Raw genomic sequence first — 20834 nt, 5'->3', positions numbered from 1 at the left:
GCCACATTCACACCTTATGTACTCTAAGGCTATATTGCTGTGTTTATCATGTTGGCATATATCTCAAAAAGGCTCTCAGAAAATAATGTATCCCTATTTACCGTAGTGTAACTTTAGGAACGCACAACTTTCTCAAACTCACTCAAACTGAGATTAAGCTTTCCCTCCCATATAGTTACAATTATTTAATTGCTGTGACATGCCAGTGCAGGGTTTGCTGTTTAGCAAAATAGTAATTAATGCAAGGTGAGTTTATATAAGAGTTTATTTGTAGTAATCAACACAAGGATGGTCATCTTGAGAAATTACACCAATGGACCAAGGTAGCACTAGGGTTACAAAGATATGTAAAAGGTTGCACTCTACTGCTCTACTCTACTCTACTCTACTCTACTGCTTGAATTCACCATCCATAGAAAACAGAAATGGGAGCCTGGAGATAACTGAAGATGACTGCACTCACACGAAATGATGTTATTGTGTTCTGCCTGAAGAACAAACTTATTTTTGGAGTATGTAACTTAGGAAGGCTTTCAGGGATCGGATAAATGTTGAAGCCAGAGTGGTGAATATAGGGCAGACTGCTTTAATACAATATTAATACGCTATTCAATAATTTTCACAGGACAAAGAGGTGATAGAAAATCACATAGGTCACAGCTTTTTTGTCACAGTATAAAATCTCTGACAAACTCACAGCTTAGCATGCTTTACTATAGTGGTTTTACAGTTATTGCGCACTGTAAATACTCCTAGGACTGAGACAAAATTTCAACACAACTGTTTTCCCGTCTGTGTGAAACAGCCTGTGACATCTCATTAGTTTTTTTTTATTGTATTGTAAGAGGAAAGGACATTTACCAACCAATTTGTAGCATTGCAGTATTTGCTTATGCTGTGTGAGATTTCTTTTACTTTACAGTGCCCTCCACAAGCATCTAACATGCATCCATACCCTTTCCAGATGCTTTTCCAAAATCCAATTTTCTTGCTCCCTTTGGTTCAGATCTCTTTTTAGCATCTTCAGCTCCGCCCCTGTCCAGGTTATGCTTTTAGAAAAAGGTTGCTTTGCTGTACTCTCTACAGCTCCCATTTCTTGAGCCAGTGGGTTGTACTTCTAGTTAGTGGTTTGGTTATGTGTTATTGTATCCTTGCTGTTCTAAAGAGCTAGGAAAGAAAAGAGTCTTGACTTCTTTAAGATGCTTGAAGACGTTTCACCTCTCATCCGACAAGCTTCTTCAGTTCTAAGGTCAAATGGTAGAGAGTCCTAGATTTAAGTCCTGGGGGAGTGTGCCCCAAGTGGGTCATGAACCCCCTGTTGATCCTCTACCTAATCACACGAGTCAATGTGTGAAAACGGGTGTAGGTCACAATTAGCCCAGGTTTTTGGGTGAACCCGCTGTGAAACATAGCCCCACCTTATCATGTGATTTCCTGAGGTCAGATGGCCCAGGATGTGAGTGGGCGTTACGGTGTCAGGGAAAGGATCTCAAAACTGGATTATAGATGGCAGACAGTTGGTGTCGTAAACCACCACCTCTATTAAAAGATGGTCGTTCACAGTGGACATAGATGGCTTCTTTCACTCCTCTTTCAAACCATCTGTCTTCTCTGTCCAAAATGTGAACATCCTTGAAAGAGTGACCTTCGTCCTTTAGATGCAGTTGGACCGCCGAGTCTTGTCCCGGGGAGGTGGCTCTTCTATGTTGTGCCATGCGCTTGTGAAGTGGCTGTTTGGTCTCTCCAATGAAGAGGTCTGAGCATTCCTCGCTGTGCTGTACATCAGCGGTCCCCAACCTTTTTTGCCTCACGGACCGGTTTATGCCCGACAATATTTTCACGGGCCGGCCTTTAAGGTGTCGCGGATAAATACAACAAAATAAAACTAGTACCGGTACCAAAAAAAAGAAGATTTATTCATAACACACGTGAAAAGACCCAGGAAAACCAAGTTAACGATAAAAACGATAACAAAATAACGCTGAAAACCGATAAAAACCCTGAAAACCATACGTTTCACACCTGAGCCTCAACTCTCGCGGCCCGGTACCAAACGACTCACGGACCGGTACCGGTCCGAGGCCCGGGGGTTGGGGACCGCTGCTGTACAGCATACACTACGTTGTTAAGTTTGTGTTTAGGAGTTCTGTCTTTGGGGTGAACCAGTTTTTGTCTAAGTGTGTTGCTGGGTCTGAAATGCACTGGGATGTCGTGCTTGGAGAAGACTCTCCTAAGTTTTTCTGATAAACCGGCTACATAGGGGATGACAATGTTGTTGTGTTTGTCTTTCTGATCCTCCCTAGTTGGTGTCTGATCTTCTTTTCTGTGCATCTTTGCTGACTTGATGAAAGCCCAATTAGGTTATCCACATGTTTTAAGAGCCTCCTTTGCATGTGTGTGTTCCCTCTTTTTCTCTTCATTCAGGCTTAGAGGGAACATTTTCCAGTGTTGTAAGGTCCTGATTACTCCAAGTTTGTGTTCCAGAGGGTGGTGGGAGTCAAAGAGGAGGTAGAAGACAAACCCAGCCAAGGAAATCACATGATAGGGTGGGGCTAGGTTTCACACCGGGTTCACCCGAAACCTTGGCCATCTTTAGCGGTGATTGAGATTTCTTTATGTTTTGTGTGACTGTGGTTTATTTAACCTACCTTGGGAAGTGCTTTGCTGGTACAATCACATGCCCACTTGTCCACTGAGCTGAACACCCAGACCTATCTCGGTCAGTAGACAGCAATTATCCTCTTTCATTAGTTACCCGGTTTCGTGAGCTTTGCCAGAGCTGCCAGTGACCACAAGATGGATTTCCTGGTATGCCTGAATATACAAGTTGAATTGTCCTCTGATTATTCAGCACAAGTGTTTATTTTGATTCCTTGATATTTTGTTTCCTGGAAATATGCTCCAAACAACTTAATTGTGTGACAGTGTGTGCCACTAAGTAAAATTCTGTTTTCTGGGAAGATGCTGAGTCATTTTTTTTGGCATTCCTGGTGTTTCATGTTGTGCAAGGTAAAATTCACATTTGGGGAAGGATTATTTCTCCAACCATAACAGTGTTTCTTGTTTGTAACTTGTGTCTAGCCTTTTGGAGGGGACGGCTGGTGTGACACCATAAACAACAGGGCCTACTGCCAGTATGATGGAGGAGACTGCTGCCCATCTACACTCTCCACCAGAAAGGTACACAAATAGACTTTTCCAGAGCCACACAAGGAGACACACATCGATTTCAATTGCTTTGATACAAATAGGTTTGTTTCGTTTATGCTATTTATTATTGCTATCATAATTATTATTATTATTATTTGTAGGGTCATTTTTAATAAACAGAACCGTCAATGTACTGTAAAAAAAAATGTGTTATTTGGCTTCCTCAGGCATTTTTCAATGAAGATGGAGCTTAGAAGCTGAAGCTTGATTCAAAGGCAGATTCTTCCTGTTTACAGTAGTAGAAATCTGTCTCTTTTGGCATGAGCAGTGTGCAGGAGACTGCTGCTAAGCAAACAAACACAGATCCCTGCTACTTTCCCCTTGCTCCTGTTAACGACTGCGCCTATTTAGTCTCCCTCATCTGTATTTTAAACAACAGAGGAGACTAGCGGCGCAAGCTTTTCCAGTCAAATTGTAAATAAACAGGTTTTCATCACGCTGCTACGCTGTTTTCACACCTTCGACATGAAGCGATGGACGTCGGCACAGACTTGGGCATGAACGTAACATGCCAAGTGCAAATCTCACCGTATTATTTAAGCTGTGTTCCAAAATAATCTCTAAATGTAAACGTCTCTGGTGGAGATTTCAGTTTTAATGTGTGATGCAGCCGTGTAACATGGCATTTTAAAATGGAATTTTCTGTTGGGCTTGCAAAGGATCCCCAGCACGTCCCTCTATTTGAGGAACATGCTGGCCGTCTTTGTGTTTATTCATCCTAACATACTTTCCCTGGTGACAGCTCGCTCATGCTTGTTACGAGATGCAAACGTATCGCATTACACTAATTGCGCTAAATGATTGCTGTATATATTAAGTGGCTAAGAGGAATGGTATGAATAATAATGAGTTAGCCCAGGTCAGCCTGTGGTGGAAACCAGGCCACATAAACACATCTTTTCCCCCCTATTTTTCTGTGCTTTCATGAGAACTTCTCTCCCCTGTTGACATTTAGGAAGTCACTTACTCCCCAGCTCTCGCACCACCGTCAAATATATGCTGTTTGGCTACTGTAAAGCCACATATTCCTGACACTCATTGAGGGGGCCCTGCCTGTTAATTCCTATGGCCTACAGTTGGCTGAACCTCCGCTGTCTCCTTTATGTCCGCAGCACGCCATGACTCACTGGCAGCTCCTTCTTAAATGGAGGAGTTCAGCGAGTCTGCAGCTGCCGTCATAATAAATGAGCTGCCAGACTGCCACTAACTGCTCTTTTACAGGGGAAGGGAGAGGTGGAGGGTATAAGTGTGGGAGCAGCGAGGTGTCTGACGGTCTGCGGTTTCCTCGGCCACTGTAAAACAGCAACTCAGCAAGCGGGGGTCGTTTCAAGGAAGTGAACTAAACAGCCGTGAGAGTGTGCATCCTGACTGCCGCGGCTCCAGCAGGGTGATGGAGCAAGAGGGGGGGTAATGAAGGCTCAGCCTTTTTCCAGAACTCTGTTTCTATGGGGCTCGATGTATGCAGGTGTAGGCAATTACAGGTTTTTAACACAGCGTGTCCCACATCGCTTATTTTCACTGCCGCCACACACAAAAAGCCTGGCTGTTCATGACATTTCAGTATTATTAATCCTTAAACATAAACAGATAATGTTGATGTTTAGCTTGTTCAGCAACTAAACGTGGCCACTGTGCATATCTGAACTACTTTATATATTTTGAGTCAATAGTCATATGTGATATTGTTTGGTTTTATCCCGTGGGGCCAGCTGCCTCCTTTTCAAGGAGCTGGAATACATGAGAGATGAATCAAGTAAGACTGAATGATTGGCCAAAAGGGAAAAGCTCTGAAAGTAACGACGTGAGCTGCCACATCATCTGTCGAAACACTCACACTTCCGTTAATTTAACAGGAGTGTCTGTTTTTGTCCAACAAGTGGCCAAACCAGTAAGGGCTGTGGGGCTGGTAAACGAAACGTTTTCTTCGCGAATAGGTTTCGGCAAACAGCAGGAGGCATCTCTCAAACACAGACTTGGTTTTTGTTTGTGTGGATGAAGTGAAAACAGGCCCATTCTCTCCATCCAGAGCTTGTTAGGCTTTCTTTCTGTCAAGATGAAGCTGTTAGGGAAACATTTAATGGCTGTGCCAGCCCGTCTTAAATGCGAGTGATGGCATTTGAGGTGAAGCTTGCTCTCGTGCAGCGCTTTGAGAGCCCTCAGCAAAAGTATCACCCTGCCGTCAGCCGAGTCCAGAAGTAGGCGCAGTCAGCAGTGAAGACAGACAAACTGCTACCTACAACTCTCCTTCTTACCTTTGCTCATTTTCTCCCTCTGTCTTCTACACTTTTCTCTCCCCTGCCTTTCTTTCGCTCAGTCTTCCTCTTACTCCTCCTCTCTGAGAGCGAATGTTTACATTTCTTGCAACAGACTGCTTCACGGGGCACCAGAGTTTATTTTGCAACCTGTGGTGATGGCTCGCTTCCTAGACAAGAGCTGGCAGCCTCTCGTTGTTGATTCTTAACATGTGTTCATCCGTTCACCTCCACGGCGGTGCGTCCTGCCCTCCTTTCCCTCCCTCCCCCCCAAAGACCCTCAAGGTTTTTCTTGCCGTTCAAAGGCCACGTTGAACCATTTGACATGCGCTTTATCGGCCTCAGGGGGGCTGTTGGAGCTCTCTTCGAAACTGTGAAGAAATGCAGCAAGTACTAAGGGGTGCTTAGCTTTCAGCACAAACACAATGCTGCTAGGTCAGTTCAAGCAAATTTATACTTTATTGTCTGTTTTTGCCATTCAAAGTTGTGCTCTTTGCTACAGTTGAAATGTAACAACCCTACCGGGAGGCCTTCTCAGTGACTCTGCTTTTATTCAAAGTTCTGATGTAATATTTCTTCCTATCCCACTGCTTTTTCGGAATTCGTTTCTATGCCTTTTGTTTCACTTACAATGGAATAGGTTTAGATTGAATTAAAGCTAAGCAAGGACCGGGCTTTGATGAGAAAACCAAACTCACCGGATGTTTGCTTTCTTGATTTAGTCATCTTTTAAGAACTGGAATGCGCACAACACAAACTGAGAAGTCACATGTCGTGTGTTTCAGCCACAGACTGAAAGATGTATAGCAGTTTTGGGAAGCCACGCACTGAATGCTGTGTTTATTTACTGACAGGTCATTCAATTTGGAGCTGACTGCAATCAGGATGAATGCACTTGCCGGGATCCGGATGCAGAAGAGAACAAGAGCAAAGCCAAGCACTTGGAGGGAGGAGGGACACAATAAGATGGAGGGATGATATAAATTGAACTTTAGTTAAATGGAGTCAAACCACAGAATATACACCACAACAAACACAGAATATCCCGTTTTTAAGATTTTATAACGCAGCGATTGTGATTGAAGTCGGACTTTGTACAATAAAAGGACATTTTACTGTTAAAGCTGCATTAAATATGAGTCATGGTGGTTTGAAACTCGAATTCCTGTGTTCAGTCCAGCAAAACAACATCCACACATGAATATGTTTTCTCTCCCTGTTAAGAAGTTAAAGGTTATCTTCTCTATTGGATTTGTGAAGATAATTCTGTTTTCAACATCAGAGCCTGACTGAACAGTTTATCGTCCCCTCTAAAATTCAAACCATCATAATTGGATCAAATCACTTTTGTAAACGGACTCGAGTACTGTTCTGGACATGATTAGTCCCGGGATAGTGAACAACTAAAACAACTGGATGTGCCTGAAACTGTCCAGTACAGGCATAGTCCTCACAGGAAGAGCTACTGAGGGAAAAACACAATAACAGTGACTGTATTTAAAAAATGCCGAGGCAAAATCTCCTGTTTCCTCATGGAATCCGCCCAAATGCTGTCATTGTACCTGAACGGGCTTCGGATCCTTGTAGTCGTTAGGAATGTAAGTGGATACATGTATGTAAAGACTAACATATATAGACTAATATATTTGGATCACCTAACACATGTATTAGATCACCTATTAGCCACACAGGTCAGTAATATTTCTACTACAAACGTGTATCAGTAGGTTACAATTTGTGCATAGGGCTTCCCCCAAAAAAGAAGAACCCCAAAAGAGAATGTTCACTTATATAAATACAACATCAGCAGAATCAAATATTAATGGCGCAAGGGTTCACTGAAACATATCGGCACATGAAGATGTTATTGAAAAGAAAAAAGAGGGAGACTTCTTTGGGAAACCTGGTCACATCATCCACTCAGCACAGACATCTGCTTGCATGTGTTTACGTCAGACAGCTTTTGGTGTCCATTATCTAGAAATAATAAACTACCCCAGTACTATATTGGATCTATAGTAAGTATAATCATGTTTGTTTGTCATATTTTACAATACTGTACTTTATATTCTATGAAATAAATAGCAACCTTATATTGACCCTTACAACTGTGGACTTGTATTCTGTCAATTACGTGTTGTAGCGATGAGATGCTCTGACCACAAATAGAAACCTTTACTGCTATTCAGCTAAGCTAACAAACATAACAAAGTACATTCAGTATTTCCCCCGGTGTGAGACCTACTCACAAATAACCTTATTCTTAAATAATCACTGCCTTTCATACTGGCACACATATACTGTATTTGTCTGTGTGTGTACTTGCACAGCCTAACATATAAAGTGAGAGGAAGGGAAGATTGCATGGTGACATCTGATGTTTTTTTGCTCTTTCACTAAGCTCTGGAGATTACAGTTAGTACCAGAAGCTGCAGGGAGCCCATGGTAGACATGGTTTGGTTAGGTATCAGTCAGGCTTTCTGTGTAAATTATCATGCAAGTGTTTATCTCAAACATGCATTAATGTTAAATTGTGCCCTCACACTCGCTAAAATCGTTATCTGGACAGATATTCAGGAAAGTATATAGGCCCTTTTTTTTTTTTTTTTTTTTTTTTTTTTTTAAGAATAGTATCTACCAGATGGTCATATGTAGAAATGTGGATGTTCATTATAACACCAACCTGGAAATGAAAATGAATGAATTAAATTAAAATCTGCAGTTCTACTACTTAAGTCCTTCTACTTATAGTTGGCTCCCCACCCAGTTTTACACCACTGAAAAGCATATTTACAGTCTGGTTCGACAACAGTGTTGGGCTCTATGGATAATTTCCTACTTCATAACAGCATAAAGAGATTTTTTTATAACTCATCCTAATTGATTGACAAACAACACAGGCAGCTTCACTTTCGCTAATTCAAGTACTCAACTGGACACCTTCATTATGTTTATGCTATGCATGTTTTCGGTTTGGTGAGTGGAATTCCAATGTTTTATTAGTCTGTTGATAATTAGCTAGTTCTGTCTGCGTTGCACATGTATAGTGCGGTAATGCAGCTAGATAACCTAGCTTACTAGCTTTAGCTGATAAATTGCTATTTCACCCTCTTGTCCAAATGTCTGGCTCCAAAAATCCTGAATAGTTAAGTAGCACCAACATTTTGTATAACAGTTTGTGAGCACTTGCTGAGAGCAACTTGCAAGTAATTATATGAATTTATATGAATTTCAATCAGTGTGCACATGCAAAATCTCTTTAGTAAGCTCTGAAAAATATCTATACAGCCACTTTTTGTAGTATATTCTTTTATTGTTCTCAGAAGTAGCAAAGATCAAAGTGAAAAAGTCGACTTTATGATGCCACATACAATATAGCATGCAGATAGTAGATGGTTGTTTCACATGTTTCTGAAATGCTCAAATGGGTCCCCGTATCTTTTTTTATTTCGTTGGTTATTTCGTTTTCAGTTTAGCTCAGCGCAAAAGTTCAGCTAAATTCCAGGTATCATCTACAGATCACAGAAGATTAAGAACCCTATGCTCGTCATTTTACAACTGGCATCAGTGTATTAATGTGCAGAGACTGAGATACACAGCAGATATTACAGTACATCATTGGATCTAGTAAAGCACATGTAAATGTAAAATACCAATTGTTGTACATTTATATACAGAAGTCAAACACCGTACTGTGCTCTAACGTGAAGCATTTATGAAATATTTTGCTGCCTATACAAAAATCTACAAGCGTTCATTTTAGTATTCACATACGAGAACTGTTAAAAATCATCTGCTTGTTTATATCTTTTTTCTTTGACATCAACCTTTGACTTGGCAACTACAGTTAAAGTAACAGTAACACCTACAAATAACTGTAATTAATAAATGGTAAATTAATAGAGGATAAAACTGTAGCTAGTAGCTTTTTCCTGTTAACAGACAATGTCATCATATCAAACCAAAACTAGAGTACATTCTGACACAAAGTGTGTCATCTTATTATATCTGATCTGTGTTAAATCTAATATATATGATCTGTTACAACATTAGTAAGTTATTAGATATATCACTACAACTGACACCTAATGGTACCTTTTGATAACAAAATTCTAAAAAAAAATACGATGGTGCCTGATACTAAAAATCAGATGAACTCATTTACAGCAGTACTGATACTAACAAAGCAGTTAAGACAGAACTTCATACAGTGTTACTGTTAGCCACACAGCTCGTCGCCTCACTAGTACCTGAACATGTCAACAAGATTTCGTTGAGATCAATAAAACTGTTGTTTTGAAACATTAAGTTATTAATGAATTATCAAAAATGTTCAATCTGGACCACCTGTCAATGTTAGCTGGTTAACTATTATCAATACCAATATTAGCCGTCTTTTAGGTTATCATTAAAGTAGTGAGTAATAATAAAACATTAATGTGAGAGCTAGGCATTTGTAACTTGTAACTAGACACTATTCATTCAGTCCAACCTTACAATTAGGTGATTAGCTACAAATATGCCAAGTCACCAGAAGCACAAAATTAGCACAGAATAAGTATTTCAGTATTAATTTTGCCCGTTAACAATAAAAGAACTATTTGCTAAAGTTTAATAAACTATTAATTTATAACTTACTAGCAACAGTTAATACAATGCAAACCAAAATACCATATCATAATAACATGAGACAATTCAAATAAAATAAGAATAAGCTGGCAAGAAACACACCAGATTAGTGCACGTGAAATTAAGATTATTACGTTGCTGTTAAACTACAGCTTAAGTACAGAATGATCATTTTGAAAGTATTCACTGGATTAAATCACATTAAAACTTGAAAATAATGAAGAAGGATAGTTTTGAAAGTTTTTATTGGATTTGTACAGATTTTAAATCATGTGTTTTTGATGCCTGTTACACCTTCTGTACTACAGCTTAAATGCAAATAACACTACATTCAGCAGGTTATATCACTAAAACTTTGAATGTTATGTACAGGGCTTTCTGTTGAATGTCTATACTACTAAAATAATTCCAACTGTTATCTACATAATTAACATTTCTAAGTTTTGCTTTTCTAGTAAATCTCTATTTGCCTACATGCAACCTCTCCTTTTTTATAGAAACAGAACTTTATAAGGTACTGCCTTTTTTCCAGTATCACGTATGACACATCCTGAAGTATATTGCATGTCTTGAACTCTTCGGTATGTTGGAAAGATGAGAAAACAGAAAAAAGGTCTGTAACTACATACTGTGAAGCTGACTTCATCCAAAATACATACATGGAGGAGTAGCAGCTAAAAACAGAATGCCCCAGATGAATAAGGAACTACACGCAGCCAATACCAGAACTATTCACATCATGAGATACTTGGTGTCTAGCACAACTGTTCACCTGCTGCAGGTGCTGCATTCATTCATAATACATTTGGATGAAAACCACTAAAAACTGAAGCAGAAAAATATTCATTTATAACCGCTGCTGGAATGCGCCAGTGAAGGTGAGGCTACAGTGAACTGGACAGACTCTTCTAAGCCAACTTTAAATGTAAACTTCATATGAAGTTGACTCCAGATTACAAATCAAGTCCAAGAATCAACTAATTGTATCTAGGCTTCCTATAGTCACTGATGGTTGGTGGACATTTTCCCTGTGTTTTCCCAAAACATCTAAAGATGTGGGTACTTTTGAATTTAAGTAGGCACAAAGTAGCTGTTTAAATCTGAAAATGTCCAATCGGAATGAAACCACTTTTTTTCTTTCTAGGTGACGCTGTGGATCAAATTAATGCTTTAAAGAGAAAAAAAATCACTTTCCTTCTGTTTCACAGATTTGAAATGATCAAGGCCAACAAAAAGTGGAAAAAAACAAATCCATCCATCCGCTTCCACTTATCCTTTCCAGGGTCGCAGGGGGCGCTGGAGCCTATCCCAGCTGTCATAGGGCGAAAGGCAGGGTACACCCTGGACAGGTCGCCAGTCTGTCGCAGGGCCAACACACAGGGACAGACAACCATTCACGCTCACATTCACACCTAGTGACAATTTGGATTATCCAATTAACCTATCCCCTCAAACTGCGTGTCTTTGGACGGTGGGAGGAAGCCGGAGTACCCGGAGGGAACCCACGCAAACACGGGGAGAACATGCAAACTCCACACAGAAAGACCCCGGCCTGATGGTGGAATTGAACTCAGGACCTTCTTGCTGTGCAGCAACAGTGCTAACCACCGTGCCACCGTGCTGCCCGAAAAAAACAAATCGTCTTTTTTAATTCCAAATCTATGAGCCATGACCAAACAAAACAAAAGTAAGTATCATTTACACCATCATCGCCTGCCGTCCTACACTCAAATGATTCAATCTGGATAACCCTGGGGTTAGTTGGATCTGAGAGCTGGAGTTGTGTGGATTTTGATGCCTTCTTTTTTTGTTGGTCCATACATTCCTCCTTCACAATATTTCATGATGAATGCCGACTATGCACACCGGCCTTGATTTGAATATAAAGCTTGTGTTGATGCTAAATTATCCACTTCACGTAAAATGATGCTTCAGGCCATAAGATCACAATGTATAGTAAAGAAAACACTTATTACAACATAGTCTTATATGCAGTGAAGAATGACCAGTGAGAATTGATCAACTTCAAGAAGAAAGCAGCAACGACTGCATTATGTTTACTAACTCAAAGGGAGGAACAGTCTTTAAGGTCTAACAAAGAACAGTAAAGAAAAGTGGATTAATTTAGGACCTTTTTCTTAGCTGATCTTTAGAGCTGACTTTAGAGACCACTGGATACCGTAATACATTAAATATGTTTAGTTCAGGAGCCATTTAAGTTAAAAAAGTTAATGGCTTTTTCAAATAATGTGGAGCATTTGAGACAACAAATACAAATACTGCAATTTGCAATAGTAAACTTGTCGTTTAAATCAAATCTGAAACCTTCAGAGCTCCCTGGGCTCGCCGTAGTCGTTATACATGACAGTGAGCGTCTGCTCATCACATGCCTTTTGTACATCCTGGCCCATGTCTGACCAGTTAAGCCCAAAGACCTTGGTGTCTGTGTAACGGCAGGACAGGAACTTGAGGGACATCCTGCGAAGACCAATCTTTGGCTCCTGAAGGAGACCCTTACACCATGGGGAGAGCTCATCGAGCTGCGAGAGGATGAGGCCAGCCTTCCTGTTGTGACAAAGAAGATAAAGGCTTAAAGTGTGGTTGTGGATGATTTCAAGACATGGACACAAAAAATATATACTTGACATATGTCAATAGCCTGCATGTGACGGATGCATCACTAAAAACATATCATTTTAATATCATTTTTTCATTTTCCACCTAAAAAAACAAAATCAGCAAGCGCACATGCACATCAGCAAAATTATAAATGAACCAAGTATTGTTTAACTTACGGAGCTTCTTACTGGCATATTTAGAATGACAAACAGATGAATGAAGATTCCTAAACTGATGGTCAGATCAGAAAATGGGACACAGAAATGTTAGCTGTTTTAGGAAGTTTTATAGGCCTTGTAGCACTAAGTAGTGGTAGCATGCTAGTTTGCCAGTAAATGCTAAAAGATTTACTCCAAAATGGTAGGGGTGAAAAGAAAATCAGGTAAAATACACTGTACATGAATATTTATTTTATGAAAGTTTAGACTTTATTTGAGATATTTGTATTCGTCAACTGGTAATGAACTGCATAGGAATGCAGTCGGTCAGTCAAATTAAAAATAAATAAGCATACACTACTCTCACTTAGTGATGTTTGAAGACATTTGTAAGTCTACAAACGGGACAGGTGAGGAAAACCGACCTATAATTACAGTGGTCAGGCACAAGACTGTTAGCCACCTGACTAATATTGTCCAGGGTTAAGGTGTCCTATGGTGCACTGGGTTCTGCATCTTGGGGGAAAGGTCTCAACGGACCAGACTTGTTCAGCAGATCCTGCAGATGCTCAGTCAGATTTTGATTTGGGGAGTTTCAAGACTGAACCAACATACTGTCATGGTTTTTCAGACCAACATGGATGGTTTTGCACAGGTCTGTTGTGGGAGGCTGCTCCCTTTGGGGTGAATCGTTACTATGGGGAGAAGTATGTTCTTGGTCTTGCAATAATTTTTAGGGAGGTGGTTTGTGTCAAAGCAACATCCGCATGTATGCCAGGAGCCAAGGTTTCCCAGCAGAGCATTGCTTGTAATGAAATTATCGTTATTTTCTTCACCTGTTACTGATTTTAATATTGGGGCTGATTGATACCGCCTGAAATTGTTTTCAACAGATTACTGCAGCAGCATTCAACCAGAGCTCGAGGCGTCCCAGTCTTTTGCACTGGTTGTTTTCAGGTTTTTTTTTTTTACAAAGTCAAGAAGATAATCAGCAACCAGGATTGTGGGAACAGCTTGCTGCCAAGTAGCTGAAGGGAAGTGGAACCTTAGTGTTGATGTTCAATCGCCATGAGATACATTTGACTGTCTGCAGTCCATAAATCACAGTGTGGCTTTGCTGTTATTGTAGAGTGACATCACTGTATCACAGAACCTAAAACCAAAGTCATCCACTGCTACTTCCTGTCTGAAGCAGCACACAGGGTAAGGTGCACTGTTACTGACACATTCCAGATCTGACCCAAAGCACACAGTGACTTCTGAAGGTCTGGGTAGAACTGATGATGGTAAAACTGTGGAAAATGAATGAATGAAGAAATAAATGGCAGGGGTAACTAAAGCACTGGTCCTGTTGAAGAAATGCAGTTGATGGACTGCTCTAATACCGTCAAGAGACCGAGGAGAGACTATGAAATGCTCAATCTTGTCCTTTGGCCAAACCAGGCCAGCTGAATAATCATCTTCACAAGTAACATGATGCACAGAGTTCACATAAATACATCTCATTGGGACACAGTGCAATAAATAACCATTAAGCCCGATCAGCCCATTTGGCTGCTGAAGTGAAACCTTGTCAAGTGTTTGTTTAAGGTCAGAAAATGGCAGTGGGAGAAGATTTTGTTCATTCCACACACAGTTTCTGCTCATTCTTTAGCCAAGGAAGAATGAGCAGAAACTTCCATGGCAGATGGTCCCATTATACCAAATCACAAGTCTGCTGGACGTATCAAAGCCACAGCATCACCAGAGTCACCAGAGCCACAGTGCATTACACTAGTGAACTATACTATTATTGCAGGGTCTTTACCTTACAACATAAAGTACCTTGAGGTGATTACTGTTGTGATTTGGTGCTATATAAATAAAGCTGAATTGAAAATTGAACTGAAATGCTGACATATGAGAGCTGCCAGGTCAAACAGTCAATGTGATGAACATGCACACTTAGAGAGTGTACAAAGAGCAAGCGACAACCAGTCAGAAGTAAGGTCCGTTATAAAATAAATAAGGATTATTCTGAATTGTGGATCATATAAAGCTGCTCTAGTATGGAGTGCAAGAAAAAAAAAGTTAAGCTGGATATGCGCTTCATAATAATTCAACATCTTGGCTGCCTATAAGACTTCACCACTGAAAAGAATCTCAGGAAACCTTTGTTGCTAAGGTAAAAAATTAAGGATGAATCGACATGAGCTATCGACCAGACACTGAACCAAAACGCTGGATCAGACATTAGGCACAATGCTCCAATCCTCACCCTATCCAACAGCTCAGTTCATCAGCACCAGTTTTACATCAACAGCTTTTATTTCTATGTCTGAAATAGTTTTTAAATTGACTGCAAACTGCAGTCAAGCGAGTTGACATAGCAGAAAAACTGCTGATGATGCTTTCTCTCTCTTCTTCTAATATTTATTTGCAAGTTGTGACAGGGTGTGGTTTGTGGCTCAGCTGCAGAGGAAGGGTGGGACAGTGGATTCAGGGTGTGGTGTCAGGGGAGGCTGACCCACATCACCTGATCATGGCTTCCCTGTTTCAGTAGGTTGCCAGGATCTGACGAGAGTGGTGTGTGGTGTGGAGTGAAGAAGGCAGCTGGAAAGCTGCTCCTAGAAAAGCACGAAAACACTGAAAATAAAGATCACTGGACCTGCAATGCTGTGTGCTTCGGGTCCTTTCGTTACAGTGGTGATGAAACCCAGCAGTGGGAGAATGGACACATGACCGACACAGACAATAGTGGAACTGGTGAAAATGGTGGCACAGTTGGCCACCCTGTATCGGGAGCAGGCGGGGATGCAGCAACAACAACTCGATCAGCTGCAGGATGCTCCACTCGTTGGAAGAGGGAGATGACCCCTAGGGCGTGGTGTAGCAGTGGCCTGCTGAGGAGTGGTCCCTGTGGCAACTCCCTTTGTTGTGTGGGGAGGCCCAGGTCGACCGGCTGGGGCTCTCCCTGTGAAGACCCATGCCATAATTTCTGGGGAGATAAGATTGTGCCGGGGGATTGGCCCTTCGCCTACGCCAGACGCCAGCACAATGCTAGCACACTAGGTGACGCCAAAGGGAGAGCCTCGCCTGCTGGATATGATTGTTCTCGAGCAGTTCATGGAGGGACTTCCAGCAGACACCACAGAGTGGGTCTGCTGCTGCCGGCCGGCCTGGACATCACTGTGATGCGGTCGGAGGATCACCTATTGGCATGACCAAAAGAGTCTGGGGGGCAGCCGCAACTGGCGGTGGGAAGTCGACTGGTCCCTATTACACAAACGCGGCTCCGGGCCCCATCACCACCATGGCCCGCTGCTGCAGAGCAGCAGCCACCTGCATTGAGTAATTTGGTAGTTAGTAGTGTGTTGTTTCTCTGCAGTTCCCAGCGGCGATGGACACTGCCCCTCACTCACTGGGAGCCACACCAGTGTCGGGGCAGGAGTACTGGAGGTGAAAGTGCCCATGGATGGAAGTGGGACAGGTGTTCTGTGTTGCTGGCCCTTCAACACCCTCCATCAGTCTCAGAGGGACGTATACACTAGGATAGGGTGGACTCGGGCTGCACACAGACCCTGGCCCACCAAACCCTGGTTCAGCCCAGGGCTTTGCTGGAGGCAGAGTGAAAGCATCATTGTAGCCTTTATTATCATTATACACAGTATAACAAGATTAAAAAGCAGCTCCGTAAAAGTGCATATATGCTAGCACATTATAAGAAACTACGTAATAAAATAACCATATGAATAATATAAATACAGAGTCCAAGAGTGACACAGACAGACAGTTTGAGCACCGACAATTTAAAACACAGACATGAGTTCATGCTAGAGTCCAAGGAGCAATGGAATGAGCAGTAGGGGTGGTTTATGTCTAGAGGTGCAGTGGTCAATGCAGATATTTCAGTGCAAATTACTTTTGTGCAAAGTTGAGTATGGTGATAGCTTTAGGGAAAAAGCTGTGCCTGAGTCTGTTTGTTCTGGCCTGTATGGATCTGATCTGCCAGAGAGCAGGGTGAGGAAAGACGGTTCTGTGTTGTACCAATTTTTCACACTTCCTTTTGGCTTGTTTTCAGCCCCAGTCACCTTCCAAAGCCTCATGGACCAGATGCTGTGCCTGCACACTGTGTATGCTGCCACCTATTTGGATGACGTTTTAATCCACAGTGAAACCTGGGCTGAGCATGTGCAGTGGGTGGCTGCAGTCCTGGAGTCTCTGAGGCAGGCAGGGTTTACGGCCAACCAAAAGAAGTGTACTATTGGGCGGAGGGAGGTATAGTATTTGGGCTGGCACTTGGGAGGCAGGCAGGTATGCCCTAAGGATGGATGGATCAAACAGGAGCCATCGCATCCCACCGTCTGTTTGGATCACGCTCCGCTGCAGTGGCTCCATCACATAAAGCACAGGTGTCAAACTCCAGACCTCGAGGGCCGGTGTCCTGCAGGTTTTAGACATGTCCTTGATACAACACAGCTGATTTAAAGGCTAAATTACCTCCTCAACATGTCTTGAAGCTCTCCAGAGGCCTGGTAATGAACTAAACATTTGATTCAGGTGTGTTAACCCAGGGTGTTATCTAAAACCTGCAGGACACTGGCCTCAAGGCCTGGAGTTCGACACCCCTGACATAAAGGATGCCAACGCCTGGATCACCCGGTGGTATCTGGGTCTCCAGCCTTTTAATTTCAAAGTGGTCTATAGTCAAAGGAGTTTGCAAAGAAAAGCGTCTGGACTTCTTTAAGTTGCTTGAAGACGTTTCACCTCTCATCCGAGAAGCTTCTTCAGTTCTAAGGTCAAATGGCCGAGAGTCCCAGATTTAAAACCAGTGGGAGTATCCCCCCAAAGAGGGACAAAGGACCCCCTGATGATCCTCTAATCACATGAGCCAAGGTGTGAAAACCAGGGTTTCGGGTGAGCTCACCCGAAACCCTGGCTGATTAGGTCCCACACTCGGGTGAGCTCACCCGAAACCCTGGCTGATTAGGTCCCACACTCATCACTGGATCACTGGACTTGCAACACTGTGTGCTTTGGGTCCTTTTGTTGCACAAGTGTTTATTTCACTTACATTCCACCCTGTGTGTGTGTGTGTGTGTGTGTGTGTGTGTGTGTGTGTGTGTGTGTGTGGAGCTGTAAAGGTAAGATGAACTTAGACTGAGAAGAGAAAAGAAAGGAAAAGGAAGCAAGACTGTAAATGAGAGCAGTAGTGTCAGATCGGTACTCAGTATCTGCAGATGCATGAAACCAATGTATTGGCATCAAAAAATTTAATTAGTGCATTGCTTTAAGAAATAAACTTGGAACCTAAGATTTTGGAGGCAGAGGCATAAGCAGAGGAGACAATACATTTAGTGTTAAAAGTGAACTATTTGGACAAATGGTGGACAAACCAAGCACCCTTTTTACTGGCCTGAATTTATTTGTTTTTTAATCATACATGCATTTCTTCCAGTTCACTGAGAGTAAAGGCATTATCCTGAAAACAAGAGGGAAAATTTTACTAAAAATATTTCAATATTTTGATATGAGGTTAATTAATTCAACTTTGAGAAGACTTGATATGAAAATTCCCCGGAACATATGTACTATACAATGTATGTAAAGATCCAACAAAAGAAAATTTGAAGGTTTTGTAAGGCTCATGGAGAGCTGACCCTACTCTGCCCAACTGGTTATTCTTCATTGTTTGGTTAGAGTTAAAGATAGATGGCTGGTTACAGACAGTTAGACAAATGTCAGACTTTGAGCCAGGTTTTTCAGACTAGCTCACCCCTAGCGCGATAAATGTAATGCGCTGTGTTTTTTTTGTGTAGTGTGAGGTGAATGATATAAATAGTACAGACTCTTAGCATAAGACTATTTTGTCACAAACATTTGCCCTCCAGTCTGGTGGTTAGCCCTCCAACGTTTTTGAATCAGGCCCTTTTCATTGATGGTCTTGGATTAAATTATTCAATTTTTGTGGTATCTAACAAATCGTCACAGGTGGCGTGTAGGACCAAAAGAAACATGAGAACATTGCATTATAGTAGAAGAAGCAGACAGGAATCATCAAGCAAAAAAAAAAACAAAAAAACCCCCACTTTGTTATGTTAGTTCCACTGTTGTACAGTTCTAAAGTTCGCTAACATTAGCTAGCATGAGCTGGTTCCACCAGACCAATTAAGGCAACGAAAGTCCTGAGGGCACTGAAAAGATTAATGATGTGTTCGTGGTTTCAATGTTTCATTAGTGAGAGGAAGAATGTGCTCTTTGTTCTTCGAGAAGTCACCTGGTCTCACTTTAAAGATAAAAATATCTATTTGCAATAAACCAAAGGTCCCATGTAAACAAAAGTTAACTGCCATCTAGGTCAGATAGCAAATTTCCTACTTTCTACTAACGTGATGAACAATGCTTTTCTTTACCCTTTGTGAAAACATCTGGATGTCAGTCACTACACTTCCTGTGGCTGACTGATGACAGGACTGTGAGGTGTGCCACAAACTGCTGCCTACTGACCCATGCACCAATAAGTGCATGCAGCCTAATGGTGCTTTCATTTGTACAGGCCACACTTAGTTTTTAATGCTTTATGTTGAAGTTTTTAATGCTTTTTATGTTGTAAAAAGTGTTCGTAGTTGGCAACGAAGCCTTTTTATCCTTAGAAGAGTCTTATCAAAACAAAGGCAGTTGTTGTTGTGTGTCATTTTTAATGATCATGTTCTTTGTCCCCTGATTGCCAAGACTTGAGAGAACATTAATGATTGCCCGATTCCCTAGCATAATTAGGATTACGAAGGGTTGGGTTGGGTTAATAAGACTATAACTAATTTGCCTATTTTGTAATTTTTATTTATTTTTCACAATTATTAGTCTAACATAACATAATAGTCAAATAATGAAAGTCTCTTCAATGACAAGATTGATGTTGTTGTTATGCGTGATCATGGCAGACCACCCTGTTGAAGGCCTTGATCACATGATCTCTGAAGCCTGCCCGTTCTTCTGCTATGGGCTTTAGCCTGGTAAACCTCCACGCGCCCGGTTCCTGGGGTACCTGGAACATTTGGTTTTATACGATGCTCAGTTTGGATAGAATTTGTAGTTTGATCTGGATTTGAACTTTGCCTAAATTGCCTGAATAAAACCAGCCATTAGGAGCAAACAAGAAAGAAGCTTTTTTATTTATAACTTGTGTGTTCCAGTCTCTGCGGCAAGCTAATATCCGCTTGTCAAACTCCCATTCAAATGATAACCCACAAGTCCTTTTTTTTTTTCACCATTTGATTTTGCTGTTAAGCTGCAGTTCACTGCTGTTTTGAACGGACTTGCACGCTGCAATAATACCGATGCGGTGGCCTGTGGATTCTGCTGCATTTCATCTCCCGTCTTATGCCAACACCGCATTAACTGCTGTTCTGTAAACATACAGCTCATCACCCTATTTCCTAGTGTGTGTGTGTTCATGTTATTTCTGGAAAAGCAGTGCGCTCTTTACACCACAGCTCCCTTTAAACAGGCAAGACACCATCAGTGTCTGTGTTATTTTTGGCAGATTTTGCAAATCACTTCACATGTAAAGATACACGAGAAGCAACATCTTGCTTATACTTGTACTTTGTATACTCTACTGGACTGTCTGTAAAACCTAATGTCGACAGAGAAGTAACAACAACTTTAGCAGCCTTAGTGATGTTGTCTGGCCCGGAGGCTGCAGAAAAATAGTTACTTTAATGATGCCAGCCTTGTTGTAGTGCCTCTCAGTAGACAGGCGGCTCTGTGTTGTGCTGGTAGTCCGCAGTTAGACTACCATTCATAAAATTTTTCTGAAACCTCTTTATATTCCCAATATTTTGACACACATGTCAGTGGTCTGGGGAAATAGGGGATATTTATTTCAATATTCATAAATGTGGTTTGTTGTGCTTTCATTTTTCAGGAAAGCTGAGGAACGTCCCGCAGGTTCCAAATAGCAACGGCTGTCACCATAAACTCTTGT

The 20834-nt window shown here is 41.5% G+C and overlaps 2 protein-coding genes across 11 annotated transcripts in view; one reads left to right on the top strand and one right to left on the bottom strand.

The window, feature by feature from the left end:
• The window catches only part of pappa2 (pappalysin 2), a 103302-nt gene extending 95735 nt beyond the window's left edge, over nt 1–7567 (top strand). The window contains exons 26-27 of the mRNA XM_005457971.4: nt 3082–3180; nt 6317–7567. Of these exons, the coding sequence (XP_005458028.1) occupies nt 3082–3180; nt 6317–6427 (210 nt within the window). The 3' untranslated portion in view covers nt 6428–7567. The remainder of the gene's footprint in view (nt 1–3081; nt 3181–6316) is intronic.
• Nucleotides 7568–11705: 4138 nt separating this feature from the next.
• Nucleotides 11706–20834, bottom strand: part of astn1 (astrotactin 1) — a 418702-nt gene continuing 409573 nt past the window's right edge. For 8 of the 10 annotated variants that reach the window (XM_025900129.1, XM_019348325.2, XM_019348326.2 and 5 more), the window contains one exon: nt 12419–12656. In XM_025900129.1, coding sequence (XP_025755914.1) covers nt 12419–12656 — 238 coding nt within the window. Of the gene's footprint in view, nt 12657–20834 lie in introns of all 10 variants that reach the window. The other 2 variants (XM_019348323.2, XM_013276338.3) reach the window with 1 other exon arrangement.

This window comes from Oreochromis niloticus, linkage group LG18 (assembly GCF_001858045.2).
Source record: "Oreochromis niloticus isolate F11D_XX linkage group LG18, O_niloticus_UMD_NMBU, whole genome shotgun sequence".
In the NCBI taxonomy this organism is placed as follows: Eukaryota; Metazoa; Chordata; class Actinopteri; order Cichliformes; family Cichlidae; genus Oreochromis; species Oreochromis niloticus.
The sequence above is the reverse complement of the archived record's forward strand: the minus strand, read 5'-3'. Positions and strand labels throughout refer to the sequence as shown.